Source organism: Taeniopygia guttata, chromosome 37 (assembly GCF_048771995.1).
Source record: "Taeniopygia guttata chromosome 37, bTaeGut7.mat, whole genome shotgun sequence".
NCBI lineage: Eukaryota > Metazoa > Chordata > Aves > Passeriformes > Estrildidae > Taeniopygia > Taeniopygia guttata.
Window position 1 is genome coordinate 3,842,642 of NC_133062.1, and position 17,481 is coordinate 3,860,122.

The following is a 17,481-nucleotide window of genomic DNA, read 5'->3' on the forward strand; positions in this document are numbered from 1 at the left end:
AAATGTCTGGCAAGGCCTATGCTGAAGGGAACCCAGAGGTGTGGGCAGCCCCAGAGGGAAAATTTAATTTGGATTCTCTCCAAATTACTTGGAAGCAATCAGGACAAGTGAGGGCTAAAAGCAACACCCTGCTCCAGGGGAGGGAAGGAAGGGCTCACAGCCTGGTATGGAGTCCCTGCTAAAGGCAGGGCTTTTGGAGCCAGGGATGTCTCCCTACAGCACTCCTATCCTGCCAGTCAGGGAATCAGATGGCTCCAATGAGGAGGACAAGACAAAGTTGTAGACAAAGCCTCTGTGAAATGGCTGAATTTCCTGCCAAAAAAATCTTTTGAGTATCGGAAAAAGAAGTGCAAATCATAGAGAAAAAGGTTAAATTTTGGGACATAATTTGATTGATCGTTTGTGGTGGACTGACCCAGAGAGGGTCTGGGCAATCTCAGAAGTAACATTTCCCAGGACCAAAAAGGAGCTGCGATAATTGTGAGATTTAATAGAGAATTACACAGCCTGGATTGAGGATTCTCTGTTCCAGCCAGAACATTGTAGGACTTTTTAACCCCAGACTGCCTCCATGCTGTGGAATGGATAGGAGAAAGAGAATAAAACTTGAGAAAATGAAAAATAAAAAATATTGATGCCTCAGCTGTGGCTCTTCCAGACTCAGAAAAGAAATTGGAATTGTAGGGGAATGTTCAACAGGGCCATGCCAAAGGAATTCTTGGGCCAAAATGTTTCACCCAGTGGCCACAGTGGCCTCATTGCCTGCAGAATTGTGCAGCCACAGCTTCAACGGGAACCGAGGCCCAAAACCTGATGACAACAGGATCTCCAACTGTTCCAGTCTGCCATCAAGTTCAAGCTCTGATAACCAAAAGAGCCTCGCAATGGATGAGCAGTGCTCGGTTATTACAGTGTGAAACTTGTTCAGTGGCACAGGAGGATTCAGAACTGAGGACAGGGGAAGGGTTTAACCCAGTCTCCTGTTTGAACAGCCCCCAGAGTGGCTGGGAAGAAACCCAGCACTGCATTCAAGTGACACAGCTCCAGACCCAGCCTGGGGGAGATTCAGGAGACATTGCCTGGCCTGAGGCAGAAAATGTCTTTGTGGATGGCTCTTCAAGGGCAGCAGAAGGGAAAAGAGTTCCAAGACACGCTGTTATTGAGGAAAGGGAATCAGACAAAGCCCAGGTTACCCCCCATGGTCAGCTCAACCGGCACAGCTGTGTGTGCTTGTAAGAGCCTGGCACTGACATGCCCTGAGCAGGAAGGCTTCAATATCTTCTGGTGACACCATCTCACCTAACAGGGGGGCAAAAGCAATTCTGATTGCTCAGCAGCCACTGGATCACTTCTTAAGGTATTTCTAAAAGGAGTAATTAATATGAAAGGCATTGTGGAAGCAACAGACTCAGAGAGCAGAACTCATTTTCCAGGAAAGATCCTCCAGGGGGTTATGGCAGCTTTAGGAATACAATGGGACCTCCAGAACCCCTGGCACCCCCAGAGCTCACGCTGGGTACAAAGAATGAATGGGGATGGAAAGAAACACCTTTGGAAGCTGGGGATAGAAACAAAGATGCCATGGGTACAGCTTTTGCCATTGGCTTGGGCAAGAAGAAGAGCCAGACCCAGGGCAGATATTCAATCATTTCCCCTTGCAATTGATCTCAGGAATTCCTTACCCTGGGAATTCTCCACCTAGTGCAGGGTGGAGATAAGGGATGCACATTTAAAGCAGTCTGTGGCCAGAATCCTATCTCTGGTGCAATCTCTCCCCCAGGAAGCTGGGCTGGCACAGAGCCTGCCTTGGCACTTTGCTGTTGCCAACATCCCAGCAGGACATCGGCTCCTGCCTAAGGAGTGCAGAGCAGCACCACTGGTGGCCAAGTGGCGTGGCCCGTGCCAAGTGGCCCCGAGGCCAGAAACAGCCGCCAGCACAGCTGAGCACGGGGGGACCCCTCAGCCTCGGCTCCAGGTCTCTGCAGCCCCGGAGATTTGCACTTCCCGCCTGCAGCAGGAGGATGGGAGGCCCCCACTGAGCCTGCACTGAAGGCAGCGCAGCAGCAGCCAGGGCTCCACAGCGGGGCAAGGCCCTGGGCCTGCCCACACATCCTCTGCTGAAATCCTCGGCCTGGCCACCCTGCTTTGGCAGCTCCAGCACCGGGGACAGCCCTTGCTGCCACTGCTGCAGCTTCAGCGCTCTCTGGGCCTGCCCTGCCACAGCTGCTGGGCAAGAGCACGGGACAATTCCACTCTGGCTCTCACTTACACTCACACACTGCCCTGCCTGCCATGGCATTGATGGAAAATACACCAGCTCATAGACTTTAACATTGTTAACCTTTGATTTCTCTACTCAGGCTTGCTTTGCCTTGGCCCTGGGGAAAGAAATGTTAAAGGTTTTGTTAAGGGATGTTGCACCACTCAATGGAGATGAGTTTAACACCTCAACACACTGGGAATGGCCCAAAAGATACCCACAAAGATAATGCCCAGCAGCAAAACATCAACCCCAGCAGCAAACAGCAACCAACACCTACCACAGACACTGCCAGGGCTGCAGACACCTGGTCTGCAAAAGGCTGAGAAGGAAATCCAGCACTTCCCACCTCATTAACAGCAGAAGCAAAGAAATCCAGGGCCACGAGGAAACCAAATACTAAAAACTGCACAGCCTGAAACTACATAACATTTAACCAGTGGATTTAGACTGGTTCAGACTGTATCAAGTTCGGGAAAAATCAAGTAAAACCCACGTGTCATGGAACGGTTTTCTCTGCACACCCGGGCTTTGTGGGGATGGAATGATTTCTGCAGCACATCCTGGCCAGAATTAAGGAATGCCTTGACTCTTCCACTAAACATAGTGGTAGAGTTTTTCTTTTTTCCTGCAGTTTCAGTGCAAAGTTTATAGCATTGGAGTATTTTTTGTAATAATCCTACTTCTATATTGCCGGTTGGGTTTGGTCAGGGATGTGAGAATGAGTTTTTACTCCGAGGAGAAGGAGAAGAAAGTTAATTGCTTTGGAATTTTTTGTCTGTGTTTTATGTGGCTCTTAGAGATACCAAAATTTTGGTCTGCGGTTTTCAACGTTCACCTTAAGGCTGCACTTCGCAAAACTAGAAGAGATTTAAATGTGACCCTTTTACCGATAAACAGTAAACAGATGATCTGAAGGAAAAAAAAAATCAGCTGGTTGTGGGGGGGCCACATGTGAGGCTGCTGAAGCTGCTCTGGAAGAGAAGTTGCATTCCAGGCACCCAAGGAGGAGCTTTAGAAATGCAAATTAACACTGCCGGGGCAGAGTGGGGACAATGTACCTGGCTCTTCTTGCCTGGGGCAGGAATTGGCTGATTCCCTCTGCCCCTCACCCCAAGCTCTGCCTGCTTGCACAGATGGAATCTGCAGGGCTGAAGGCAGAGCCCATGGTGAGGATCTGACTCTGAAACAGAAATGGCTGAGGCTGCAAAGGGAAACAGCAAATGGAGAATGTTGTGAAAACTTCACTAAAATAAGGGGGAGATCATCCCCCTGCCCACTCCAACATCTGCTGCCACTGTCTGTGCTGTACAGGGTGTATCAGAGCACTGGGGCTTTTGCTAGAACAAGTCCAGGGAAATTAGTTGGAATTCAAGTATTTGATGATGTAATTAGATAAATGCGGTCATTCATGAAGCCCCAGCTGCAGGGAGCACCCAAAAATGGGAAAAAGATGAAGGGCCACCAGAAAAAATTCTACAACACCATGGACCAGCCCCTGGGAACCCAAACCAATTCATATCAGGAAGCAGAGAACCCATTTATCATTTCAATGGCATCATTAGATTAAAAGCTGTCCTCAAAAGAAGAACCAACCAGACAGCTCCAGCTCCTGACCTTCCTGCCGACCAATCCACTGAAAGAGGAACACAACATTTCACCAGGGGATGAGATCAGATTATCTGTGAGCAGAAAAAAAGGGAGTTTGTGCCAAACCAAATGGCTCAAACTGCTGTGGGCAAAGAGATGACAAAGGAAAAGTGCTGAAAAAGATAACAAAGGAAAAAGGAGAGCAGTTTATGTATTGGTCCATACATGGGAAGGACGGGAATGGGACATGATTTCGTGGCTCCCCGGCACACCAGGGGTTAAACGAATGCTGCTTCTCCTCTTCTGTGCCGCAGCAACTCTCATCTTTTTACCATGCTCCACACCTTGGCAGTGCAGCTCATCCAGCAGCTGAGCCAGGGGATGCAGGTGGCAGCCAGGCCTCCTGATCCACAAACGGCTACAAAAGGACAGGGAATGAGGGCACCGAGAATAATCCCAAAACCAAAGAGGACCCGGGAAGAACAAAACAGAGTCAAGGAGTGAATCTGCCTGGAGAGAGAGCCAGGCACTTGTAGATAAGGAAGTAACGGGGGAAAACCATCAGTTCCAATAAATTTCACAAATTGAGCCAAACAATTTCTCAAAGTCCCACTAAATTCCCGAACTTCCAGGAGAACAAAGGCTTAACAGAGCCATGAATATCGGCTGGTATACAAAAGGAGGGTGCATATTAACGAGGACAGGCAGCAGGCGCATCGGGAAGTCTGAACCTTCCAAGGACCTCAGCCCGTGGGCAAAGGCAGAGGGAGATGCGGCCGGGAAAATGAGGATAAAAAGGAGGCTGCGGACTACAACCATGGCAGAGAGCGCACGGCAAATGCCCCACGGCCTCTCCCCGTGCTCGGCAATAAAGTCACTTTTACAGGACTCCTCGCTCTCCTCCGGCCACAGAAACCTCCGGCGACGGGAATTTCCCCGCACGCTCCCGGCCGCGGGGCAGCCCCCTCGGTGCTACCCACAGCAGCCGGGCCGAGCCAGCGCTGCTCCGGCAGCGGCTCCTGCCCAGGCCCCGGCGGGAAGGAGACCGCGGGCAGCCGCTCCCGCCGCGCCCTCAGCCCGGGGCCAGCACGGGCCGGACACGGCACCACCGACCCGCCGCAGCCCCCTGCCGCCCCCTCCGCCCGCAGCCAGCCCCGAGCCCCCGCAGAACCCAGCGCGGCTCCCACCTGCGCCGGGGCCGCCTCCGAGCTCCGCCGACGCCGCCTCACCGCGCTCCGGCCGCTGCCGCCGCTCCCGGGCCCGCACAGACGCTCCCGGCGCCAATGGCGCCGCTGCCCGCCCACGGCCGCCCTCAGCCCGCCGCCGGGGCCGTGCTGCGTCCCGCTCCCACCAATCAGCGCGCCGCAACCACGACTGACGGCACCAGCGGCCAATGGCAGCGAGCTGGGGGCGGGCTCTGCGCACGGCCCAGACTCGCCCCGCGCTCTCAGGGCCCCCCGCGCTGCGTGAGGGCAAAGCCGGAGATGAGCAACAGCCCCGGGACGGGCCCGGGCCCGAGGCGGGATTGAGCTGCCCACACAAACAAACTTCTCCGCACCTCCCGCCACGGCTTTCCCGGCCCTGCGCCTTCCGTGCCTCCGGCTCTGCGGGAAGCCCGGGAGCCTCCCTTCTCCTGCCCCTCATTCGTGCATTGGTGCTTCGCTTTGATTTCCCCCAAAAAGGGAAACCTGCCCAAAGCCCTGTGGGTGAGCGGGGGAGGGGAGAGATTTCTGGCAGAAAACTCCAAAGACTCAGAGCAGGATGAGGAGAAGTCAGTGCAGAGCCTTAAATGCAGCTTTCCCCAGGCCTCCCTGCTCCCAGCTGCACCTCCTCCCCCGGCAGGGCAGGAGACAGGGAATGGGGCCGTGCTCAGCTCATCCCCCGCGGCTTCTCCCTCTGCTCAGGGACAGGAGTCGTTCCCTGCTGCACCCTGCGCTCTCTCCCAGCCGAGACTTCTCCAGGAACTTCTCCGAGCCGAGTCCATGCCCTGGGGCACAGCCCCCTCCAAGTGCTGCAGCGTGGGTCACTGTGCCACGGGCTCGGTCCTGCCCGGCCAGGCTGCTCCAGCGGGGCCCCTCTGCCCACGGGATCACAGCCTCCTCTCAGGCATCCCCGAGCTCCAGCCTGGCTCCTCCAGGGGCTGCAGGGGGATCTCTGCATCCCCACGGAGCTGCAGGGGGATCTCTGCATCCCCATGGACCTGCAGGGGGATCTCTGCATCCCCACGGAGCTGCAGGGGGATCTCTGCATCCCCACGGACCTGCAGGTGGATCTTTGCATCCCCACGGACCTGCAGGGGGATCTCTGCATCCCCATGGACCCGCAGGGGGATCTCTGCATCCCCACGGACCTGCAGGTGGATCTTTGCATCCCCACGGACCTGCAGGGGGATCTCTGCATCCCCATGGAGCTACAGGGGGATCTCTGCATCCCCATGGACCTGCAGGGGGATCTCTGCATCCCCATGGACCTGCAGGGGGATCTGTGCAGCCCCATTGTAATATAAATTATGGAATAATTCGTGATTATGTAAAATATACATGAAGTCAGTTGTGCTAGTAGAAAAAGATTCTTAAAGTTTTAAATGACCTGAAGACCCAGCCGGGAAAGACTGGAAACCACAGATGACAGAGAAAGAAAGACCTAATTTACAATTGAAAAAACGTGTCTCCCTGCAGAGATGGGCACTTTCCGGGGATACTCCACCAGACGCCCAAGGTGAAAAATGCACATATGTTAGTTTGAATAGTAGTGCTGTATTAACATTTTAATAGTACTGTAAATGTAGTTGTGTAGTTAAATTGAAGCTTTAGTAGTTAAAATAGAAACTATGTATCTGGGTTTTCTTTTAAGGAATGACATACTCGCTTTGACATAACCATCACAGAACACCCAAATCTTCCAAAGAAGAGGAATTTATGGTTTTCTTGTCAGAAGAAGCTAATTTCTTCAGGCCTTGCTCAGACTCGAAGAGGCCATGGGGATTAAAGGAAATAGTTGGCATATAACAGACAGAGTTTCTTGTTTTAAATAGAATGTATGCATAACCATGAAGGATATATGAATATGCAATAGTGCAGTTTTAGGGGTGATTCCTTTGTTCACAAGGTATGCTTGTTGTGGCTTAAGTGCCCAAGAGCATCTGGACATCCTTAATTCTTTGCTTTTTATTGTCTTGTAATTGTCCTAACTCTAAATTTTTATTACTCTAATTGTATTACTATTTTAATAACCATGTTATTATTATTTAAAATTTAACAGCCAAGTGATTGGCGTTTTTCACAATTATGGTAGCAAAGGATGGTTTTTAACACCTCTCTGCCGGGGCCTTGGAGAGTCAGGGTGAGGAAGACGGGTCCTGCCCTATTTAGGCAGCCTCGCTCTGTTCCCCTGGTGTGTGACCAGACACAGGTTATGATCTATGGGCAAAAGGAGACAATAAAACAAAGAAAAGGGAAAGCATTCCCTAAAACCACAGTAATTAGCCCCAAGACTAAAGTGTACTCGAAGAACCAAGACCCAAGGACAAAGGATAGGTGAGTATTTGTTGGGATGGGGCGGATAAGGGGGGAATGAATGTGTGTGACAGAAGCTGCTGGGTATCCCAGACTTGCCAAGTGATTGCTGTAGTCTCTCATGCTGCTTTTCGTCTTTTTCATGTGAAAAACGGCCAGTAAAGAGACCAAGCCAGTGATAAAAAAAGAGAGAATCCCTCCTAGAGAAACTGGGACTGGATCTTAGGAAGAAGAGGAACCCCGTGGAGTGCCGGATTGAGGGATAAGAGTGCCCAAGAGCATCCAGGATTCAAACCTGCTGGGTTGAGGGATTAACATTCCAACAGCACTCAGGGTGTAGATAAGTAATGTAGACTGTTTGAAAGTAAAAAGTATCTTCTTGTTGTATGTGAGAGTTAGTGAAAAATAAAAGTGAGTAAATGTAGATGAATGGTAGTATATGTAATGTAGATTGGTTTTTATGAGCTTTTCTTTATCTCCTTGGAGAGAGTGTTAGAGTGTTTCCTGGCAGTCGAAAAGAGAGTATTGCAGAGAAAAATTCCTCACTTGCTGTCCTCCCCCTGCCCTCAACTCTATTCATATTTTGTCCATTCCCTCTTCAAAATACAGATTTGTAAAACTCATGCTCTGTGTCCTCAGATGCCCTTCCCAAATCAAACCTTGGCTTCCTTGCAAATTGCATTGCACTAACTAGCATTGCCTTAAATTTGTTTTTGTGCAGGCAGGGTCACTTTGGAAGTAAGTTGTTGTTTACTTTGTTCCTGCAACATTTTCAAGCTTGTAAATGGAAGAATTGTGATAGCAAACCAAGTCTTTATTTTTGCACTGTCAGCTGTGAGTGGCTGGTAGCCTTGGTGGAGGGTGCCCTGAATTACAGGCCTGCAGAACACGCATAACAAAAGTAATTTACTTTGTAAGGAAGTTGAAAAAGGGGGGAGAGGTGATTGGCAGACTCACCTCTCCAGGATGTAGGATTAAGGTTAGAAAGTGGACTGATATGTGAATGTGGCTGCTGAAATGTGAAGAGAGAAAAAGAAAGAGAAAGAGAGAGAAAGGGAGAGAGAGAGAGAAAGAGAGCGAAGGGGAGAGAGAAATACACCCCCAAGGTCCCCTCAGCCACAGCTATCTGTAAGTTCTCCCCCATTCCTGCTAGGCAGAGTGACAACAAGGAGGGGGGGAAGTGGGGAAGGACAAAGTTAAACCCAAGGCTGTGAACAGGACCACCAGTAGAGATAAGATCAAGGCAGAGATAGTGACTCTCACAAAGTGGTTTATTGTATTAAGCAAGATTTCTTTTTTCTTTCTGATTGCTGTTGTTAAGAAGAGAAGGCTTTTGTTCTGAAGACTTAAAGTCTGTAAGACTAAAACAGTTAAATGTTACCCAAAAAGTAAAAGGCAAGAGATGTGATACATCTCATGTTAAAATTGGCCTGGTCTTTTTTATTTAACTCACAGGAAGAAGAATTGGTCTCTGCAGCTATTAACACAGCTGGATACAAGAAGAAGAAGTGGCTGTAGAAAAAGAGTTTAGTTAAACTCAGAAAGTTTTAAAGACAACTAATGGTAAAAGTTAATGCAGTATTGTTTTTCTTTTAACACTGTGCTATTAAGAAATCCTTTCCGGGTACCACTGAAGCAGCAATCCAAACCACGGAAAGAGGGTGAATTCATGCCAGCAAAACCAAAGGACTTGTGAGGAAACTTGAGGAATGGACTATCACATCTAAACCGGGTGATACCAAATTGACTTCCAACCAGGACTGGGTGGTAATGGTTTGGGAAGACCCAAATGATCCAAGGCAGGTACAAAGAATAACACCTCACTGAGAAATAAGGCAAAGCTTGCATCACTGGTTCTAAGCCCTGCCTGAATAAACCCTGAGACGCCTCCGACACCTCCTTGGCAGAGGAACACTGCCACTTCAAACAGGAGGATCGGGAGTGTTTCAGTCAAAGAGTTCTTATAGCCTGGCCTCAGCCTGTGGCTTGTACAGGGAAGAAGGGAAACTGCCATCAGTACTACACTGTATACTTTATGTGATTCATCCCAATACTGGACACGCTAGCTGGGTTACAAGTGAATGTTTAAATTATGAGAATAATTGGTGTTGTAGCTCACAAAATCTATGTTCTTGTTGCAAGAGGTATCAGTACTGAATCAATTCCCTATACAGATAGAACCCAAAACAACTGAAGTAATAACTTTGTTTTGTGGGTGGATTATTAGTGCCTGTTGAGTGAGAGATACCTGAGGAATGGTGGGAAGCCACAGTTAAGGAGTGTTGAAAAGGACTTGCCTAAAAAAATGAGTAAAAAGGAGTGACAAGGGAAACAGAGGGCAAGCCTGGAGTGAGCACTGTACTCACCACCGAGAAGATCACACATACCTGCTGTGGGAAGCAACCCCACAGGCAGGGGAGGTGGGGGTATAAGCCATGCCAGACCTCTGTCATTCCTGTTTCTGTCTCTCATTTGTTGTCTTTTCCCTTCTGAGATACCAGCAAGATCGTGTCCCAAATGCTACAGAAAGTATTACACGGAAAGGAACCAAAGTTCCTTTTTGTTACACACCCATGTCAACAGCCACAGACCCACCCAAACTGAGTACCTGCAGGCAACATGGGGAAAAATATTGGATTACAAGGAACTTGGGAAAAAGTAGTAATACTTGGGGCATGGAATGTCCAAAACGAGAGAGATGGATTTGTTTTACATTTGATCTTAGACATATAGTCCAAGATTCGGTAAAGAGACCATTAGTAAAAAAAAAAAAAAAAAAAAGGTAAAACAAGCATAGCAGGCTAGCTCTGTATTAACCCCAAATTATATACTGCATCGTACTATAGGACTCCAAGCAGTTATAGAGGAGATAACAAACAAAGCTGCTCAGGCACTGGAATTAATATTGAGTCAGCAAAGCCAAACTATAACTGCAGTGTATTAAAATAGGTTGGCTTTACACTATTTATTGGCTAAAGAATGGGGTGTACAGATTGTTGAAAATAGATGGCAATGAGGGCGTCATCCTGGAATAAACAAAGGATATCAGAAAAAAATTATGACCCTGGTATCAGTCCAAAAACAACCAAAGGGAAAATAATGTTAAAAACTAACAGGTGGGGTAATGTATTGAGAATGGGATGGTGGAAGAAATTAGGATTCTTCCTTTTATGTGTTACAAGTGTTTTGATAATTCTTCTTTGTTTAATCCCATGTTTTATTTGATTACCAACAGAGTCCAAAGAATGCAAGAGGATAAGAAATATTGCTCAAGCCAAATGATTTATAAAGAATAAGAGGAGAGATTGTGACAAATGCATATTTATAATTGGCTTTTCTCAAGTGTTACAATGAATATTATATGCGTCATGTTAGAAAGTTTATGCTGTTCCATCGGATCTCAATTCCATATAATCCCAGTCCAGTTTGTCCCAGTCCATAGGATCCCAGTTCCATATTTGATCCAAATCTCTAATTGTTCCCTGTCCCTATTTGATCCCAGTCCCTATTTTATCCCAGACTATATTTGATCCCAGTCCGTATTTGATCCCAGTCCCTATTTTATCCCAGACTATATTTGATCGCAGTCCATATTTGATCCCAGTCCCTGTTTTATCCCAGACTATATTTGATCCCAGTCCATATTTGATCCCAGTCCGTATTTGAACCCAGTCCCTATTTGATCCCAGTCTGTATTTGATCCCAGTCCCTATTTTATCCCAGACTATATTTGATCCCAGTCCATAGGATCCCAGTCCATATCTGATCCCCGTCCCAATTTTATCCCAGTCTATATTTGATCCCAGTCCATAGGATCCCAATCCACATCTGATCCCAGTCTCTATTTGACCACAGTCCATAGCTGATCCAGGTCTCTAGTTGATCCAAGTCCATATGATCTCAGTCCCAATTTGATCCCAGTCTGTAGGATCCCAGTCCCTATTTTATCCGAGTCCCTTGTTGATACCAGTCCATAGGATCCCAGTCCATATTTGATCCTTGTCCATATTTGATCCCAGTTCAGTTCATTCCAGTCTGTAGGGCCCCAGTCCCTAATTGATCCCAGTCCCTAGTTGATCCTAGACCACAGGATCTCAGTGCATATTTGATCCCAATCTCTGGTTGATCCCAGTCTATATGGTCCTGCACATATTCCAGAGGTCTGGAATTTCAGCTCCCAGCCAGGAAAAGACATTCCCTTTGCCCTCGAAGGCAAAGCTCTTGCGAAGTGGCTGAAAGCCAAGTGGAGCAAAATGCTACAGAGACATTTCACTGCTGGCCTCCATAACTTCAGCTCCTGAACTAAGAAATAAAATAATAATTGGGAAATAAAATAATTAAAAAATCAGGGGTGGGTCATTGGGGGCAGAGGGGGCAATTAAATTAGAGGAGGATTCAATTAAATCAGGGAAGGATCTTTGGTGGTCCCTGAGGAAATTAAGTTGGGGGAGGGTCTTTGGAGGTCCCTGGCTCAAGGGAGACACGGAGAGAGAAACAGAGCAGGCAAAGAGAGGTGGGAGGGAAAGGAGGACACAAACAAAATCAGCTGAGAAGGTGGTGCCCTGAAAAACAGAACTGCCACAGACTGGAGATAAACAGCAAAGAAATCACTAAGTCTGAAAGTTTTATTTGCTATCAAATACATCCCAGCCACCCAGCCCCACACAGTCCCCATCCCACCTCTCCAAATTGGGATCCCACTTCTCCCAGTCTCCTCCCAAACCCATCTCACCCTGGCAGCTGTGAAATCGAGTGAGTTTGGTGTGGGTTGGTTTTTTTGAGGTGGGAACAAACAATTTGAAGAGGGATTGAGCCTTTATGTGTTAAAATTCAGTTGTTTTCAGTGGGATGTGAGTGGGTTTGAGGTGAAAGATTGATCCCTCTTGGCTTTTAGAGTGCAGAGAGATTGAGAAGAGAAAAAAATGAAGGTCAACATGAAAGGAGAAGCAGCCAGGTGTGTTCCCAACATGGATGACAGGGAATGTAGGTCACCAGGGCTGTGCCCAATGTGGGTCCTCCAGTGGGGGATGGAGTTTAGCTCTTCTCGCACTCGGGGCACTCGCAGGGCTTCCCTTACCGGTGCCTCCGTTGGTGTCGGGTCAAGATAGAGCTCTGTGAGAATCTCTTCCCACACCGGGGACACTCGTAGGGCCTCTCCCCAGAGTGGATGCGCTGGTGCCTGAGGAGGTGGGAGTTCTCCCTGAATCCCTTCCCACAGTCGGAGCAGCAGAAGGGCCTCTCCTCTGTATGAACCGGATAGTGCAGGAGGAGATGGGAGGTGGTCTGAAACCTCTTCCCACACTCAGAACACTCGTAGGGCCTCTCCCCAGTGTGGGTCGTCTGGTGCTTGATCAGGCTGGAGCTCTGGCTGAAGCTCTTCCCACACTCCCCACACTCGTAGGGCCTCTCCTCAGTGTGGATGCGGCGATGCTGGATGAGGGTGGAGTTCTGCCTGAATCCCTTCCCGCAATCGGGGCAGCAGAAGGGCCTCTCCTCCCTGTGAATCCGATAGTGCCGGAGGAGACAGGAGCTGGTCTGAAACCTCTTCCCACACTTGGAACACTCGTAGGGTCTCTCCGCAGTGTGGGTCCTCTGGTGCCTGATCAGGATGTAGCTGTAGGTGAAGCTCTTCCCACACTCCCCACACTCGTAGGGCCTCTCCCCAGTGTGGATGCGCCGGTGCCTGGTGAGGTGGGAGTTCTGCCTGAATCCCTTCCCGCAGTCGGGGCAGCAGAAAGGCCTCTCCTCTGTGTGAAGCTGATAGTGCCAGAGGAGATCCGAGCTGGTCTGAAACCTCTTCCCACACTTGGAACACTGGTAGGGCTGTTCCCCAGTGTGGATCCTCTGGTGCCTGATCAGGTTGGAGCTCCGGCTGAAGCTCTTCCCACAGTCCCCACACTCGTAGGGCCTCTCCCCACTGTGGGTCCTCTGGTGCAGAATCAGCTCGGATCTCCACGTGAAGCTCTTCCCACACTCCGAGCACTTGTGGGGCTTCTCCCCATCATGGAGCTGCTCAGGGACCCCCAGCTCCGAGCTCTGGCTCCATCTCCGGCCGCCTCCCCGGCCCAGGGTGGGTCTTTCCCCCTCAGATCCCCGCGATCTGCGTTTGCAGCCCCTCCTCGTGCGGGATCTCCGGGGCTTTTCCTCCCCGTCCGGTTCCTGTGCTGTGGAGCCACTCAAAACGGCCTCTTCCACCAGGTTCTGCCGCGGGGATTTGTCCTCCCTGCTCTCCATCCTCAGCTCCTGCCCTGGGGGAGGAAGGACAAGGAGAGGTTCTTCCTCTTCCTCGCAGTCTCCCAGGGGCTGGAAATGGGAAATCCTGGTTTGGGGAAAACAAGGGATGAGCACGTTGAGTTGGAAGCTCCCTCTGTCCCAGTCCATCTCTAGAAGTCCCTGGCCACCTGGGCTCCATAAAAACCTCCCTAACACCGAGATCCAGCCCTGAAAAAGCCTCCCAGGAGTTCCCCGTCCCTGCTCCCTCCCCTTTGCTGTTCGGGGCTCCCCCCTGTCCCAGCTGCTGGGGTCACGCTTGGATTGGGGGTCCTCCTTCTCCTCGCTGCCCGCCCTCCCCAGGCTGCCAGGAGTCCCAGCAATCCCAAAAGCTCCCCCCTCCTGGCTCTCCCCATTCAGGGGTGCCGGGGCTGTTTGGGCTTCCGGGCTCCCTTCTCCCCTTCTTCCCTGCTCTGGGCTGCCGGGGCTCCAAGGAATCCCCCCAAGGGGACTTTTCCGCTCAGCTTCGCAGTTCTTCCTTCTCCAAACATCTCCCCAAAAAACCCAACCCAGGCACCCCCCAGGAGACCTGGCCCGAGCTCCCCCTCCCCGCTCACCTGCGGGATGGGGGGCGATGATCCCACAGGTGGGGGCTGCGAATTCAGACAGGGCTGACCGCGCGCTTCTCTCTGCTCTGCTCCATCCCCCTTTAAACCTCCTCTTCCTCTTCCTGACGCCCCTCCTCTTCCATCCCCCCTCCTCCTCCTCCTCCCTAAGCCCACCTCCCGCTCCTCCTCCATCCCTGCCCTTCTCTCCCTGCCCTTCTTTCCCCTCCTCCTGCTCTCTAACCCCACCGCCTTCTGCTCCCTCATCCCTCATCTTCCATCGCTCCTCCTCCTCCTCCTGTGTCCCGTCCCCTCCTGCCTGTCCTCCTTTATCCCTTCCCTTCCATCCCCCCTCCTCCTCCTCCTCCTGCCCCTCGCTATCCCCACCTCCTCCTCCTCTTCCATCCCTCCCCTTCTATACCCATTCCTCCTCCTCCTCCCCATCCCCACCTCCCGCTCCTCCTTCATCCCTGCCCTTCCCTCCCTCCTCCTCCTCCACCAGGAGCAGTGACACCCTCGGTTCCGTTCCCGCAGCCCCGGCAGCCCGCGGCAGGAGCGGGGATGGAGCCGGGACAGGTCGGGATGGGCAGCGCGGGGCTCTCGGCTGCTCCCAGCCGCTGTTCCAGGGGGGAGCCCGGCCCAGGCCAAAGGAGAGGCAAACTGGGGAAACTGGGGACTGCACATCCAAACTGGGGCTGCCTGGGGACCCTGCCTGGGCACTGCTGGCCCTTGGGGCTCCTCTCAGGAGATCAGGAAGGGGGAACGCACAGAGGGCTCGGGGATGCCAGGAGTGGCAGCACTGGGAAGGACTGGTTTGTACTGGGATTGTACTGGAATCATACTGGGAGCAGCTGGGCCCATGCCAGGGCAGACTGCAGTCACACCGAGGGAGACTGGGATCGTACTGGGATCATACTGACACAGAGTAGGAGCCTATGGGGGCCAACTGAGACCATGCTGGGGGCAAATGGGATATACTGGGAGTGACTGGGAGCCTGATGAGCGTGACTGGGAGCAGCTGTGAGCAACTGGGATCATGCTAGGAGCAACTGGGAGGAACTGGGAGTCACTGGGTGCCTGCTGGGGATGACTGGAAACGACTGGGCTTATACTGGGATCATGCTGGAGGTGACTGGGATCATACTGGCAGTGAGTGCCACGACACTGAGGCTGATGGGGAGCAGTTGTGAGCAAATGGGATCGCGCTGGAAGGAACTGGGAGTGAGTGGGAATATGCTGGAAGGAACTGGGAGACACTGTGAGAGACTGGGAGGGACAGTGAGGGTGAAAGGGGCAACTGGAACCGTGTGGAGCACAACTGGTTCATATTGGCACTGACTGGGAGCACACTGGCGTCATCTCTGGATCATAGTGGGAGGGACTGGACTAATACTGGGAGTGTCTGAGAGTGACTGGGAACACACCATGCACAGCATCCCTGTACTGGGGGTGACTGGGAGCAACTTGGAGCACTCTGGGAGCAAATGGCATCATACTGGGATTGACTGGGTTGATGTAGCTGGAGGCAACTGGGACCATACTGTGGTGATTGGAAGTTATTGGGATTATACTGGGACCATACTGGGAGTGCTGGCATGTGACAAGGATCATACTGGAGGTTACTGGGCTCATACTGGTGATGAAAGGGAGCAACTGGGATCCCACTTTGGGCTACTGGGAGCAACTGAGAAAAATTGGGATCATGCTGCAAGCAAACTGGAGGAATTGGGAATGACTGGATGCAGGCTGGAGACAACTGGGACATACTGGGCATGACTGAGATCATACTGGGATAACAAGCACCTTACTGGGATCACTGGGAGTGTCTGGGAATGACCACAGAGATGCTGAAGGCAACTGGGATTTACTGGGGATGTCTGTAACCTTACTGGGGTGACTGGGAACACACTGGGAACAACGGGGACCATGCTGGGTAGAACTGAGAGCGAGTGGAAGTGAGTGGGTCTACACCGGGGACAACTGGGCATGACTGGGACCATGCTGGGAGCAACTGGGATCATATGGGGAGTGATGGGGTTGATACAAGGGACAACTGGGGGCAACTGGGATCACACTGGGGAGAACAGGAAGCAACCGAAAGCATGCTGGGGGCAACTGGGATCCTACTGGATCTTACTTGGAGCAACTGGGATCAGGCTGGAAGCAATTGAGGACAACTGGAGTGACTGGGAACATGGTGGGAGCAACTGGGATACACTGGGAGAGACTGAAACCACAGTGGGGGTAAATGGGAACAACTGGAACCACAGTGGATGATAATGGGAGCAGCTGTGCTCGTGCTGGATTCATACTGGGATCCTACTGGAACTGGCTGGCATCATACTGGGAATGACTGGAAGTGTGCTGGCTGGGACTGGAACCATGCTGGAGGTGACTGGGAGCAACTGGGCCCACCCTGGGAGTGACAGGGAGTCATTCTGGGCAGGGCTGGAATCATACTGGGAGTGACTGGAACCATACTGGGGGGGACTGGGTGCAGCTGGGATCATCCTGGGAGCCACTGGGATTCCAGCAGGTGTGAATGGATCCTGGCTGGGGGTCACTGGGAGCTACTGGGCCCATGTTGGGAGGAAAATCTGGACACATTGGAAGCAACTGGGACCAACTGGAAGGTACTGGAACCGTGCTGAGGGGACTGAGACCACAAATGGGGAAACTGGGTTCATACTGGGAGCGACTGGGACCACACTTTGGGCAACTGCCAGAAACTGAGATCATGCTGGAGGCAACTGGGAGTAACTGGGAAAGACTGTGATCATTCTGAGGTCACCAGAACCTTACTGGGCCAACTGGAATATACTGGGAGTGTCTGTGACCATACTGGGGGGACTGAAACCACACTGGGAACAGCTGGGACCATGCTGGGGACAGCTGGGAGTGAGTGGGACCATGCTGAGTGGGACTGGGACTATTCTAGGGACACCTGGGATCATACTGGGAGGAACTGGGAACAACTGCAACTATTCTGGCAGCAACTGGGATCATACTGGGATCACAGTGGGAGCAGCCGGGTCCATGCTGGGTGAGACTGGGAGGAGCCAGGTCCATGGAGGGTGACAGGAATCATATTGGGATTGACTGGGAGTGGCTGTGAACAACTGGAATCATGCTGAAAGTAACTGGGAGGAAGTGGGAGGGACTGGGAGTATGCTGGGAGTGACTGGGATATACTGGGAGAGACTGGGAGTCATAGGGATCATACTGGTGGTTACTGGGGTCATGTCGGCATTGACAGGGAGCAGCTGGGATCACACTGGGGGGCACTGGCATCATACTGGGA

General features: G+C 51.4%; 1 protein-coding gene and 1 pseudogene across 1 annotated transcript; one reads left to right on the forward strand and one right to left on the reverse strand.

Annotated features, from left to right (window-relative positions):
• LOC116807532 (uncharacterized) overlaps positions 1-17,481 on the forward strand; it is a 1,256,502-nt pseudogene that overhangs the window by 603,269 nt on the left and 635,752 nt on the right.
• On the reverse strand, positions 11,994-13,634 carry LOC140681567 (uncharacterized). The gene has a single exon (XM_072921500.1). The coding sequence runs from the start codon at positions 13,597-13,599 to the stop codon at positions 12,439-12,441; it is 1,161 nt and encodes a 386-aa protein (XP_072777601.1). The 5' UTR covers positions 13,600-13,634; the 3' UTR covers positions 11,994-12,438.

Bases quoted from the DNA above. Each gene is read 5' to 3' on its own strand.
- LOC140681567 (XM_072921500.1), bottom strand. From the start codon at position 13,599: ATGGAGAGCAGGGAGGACAAATCCCCGCGGCAGAACCTGGTGGAAGAG.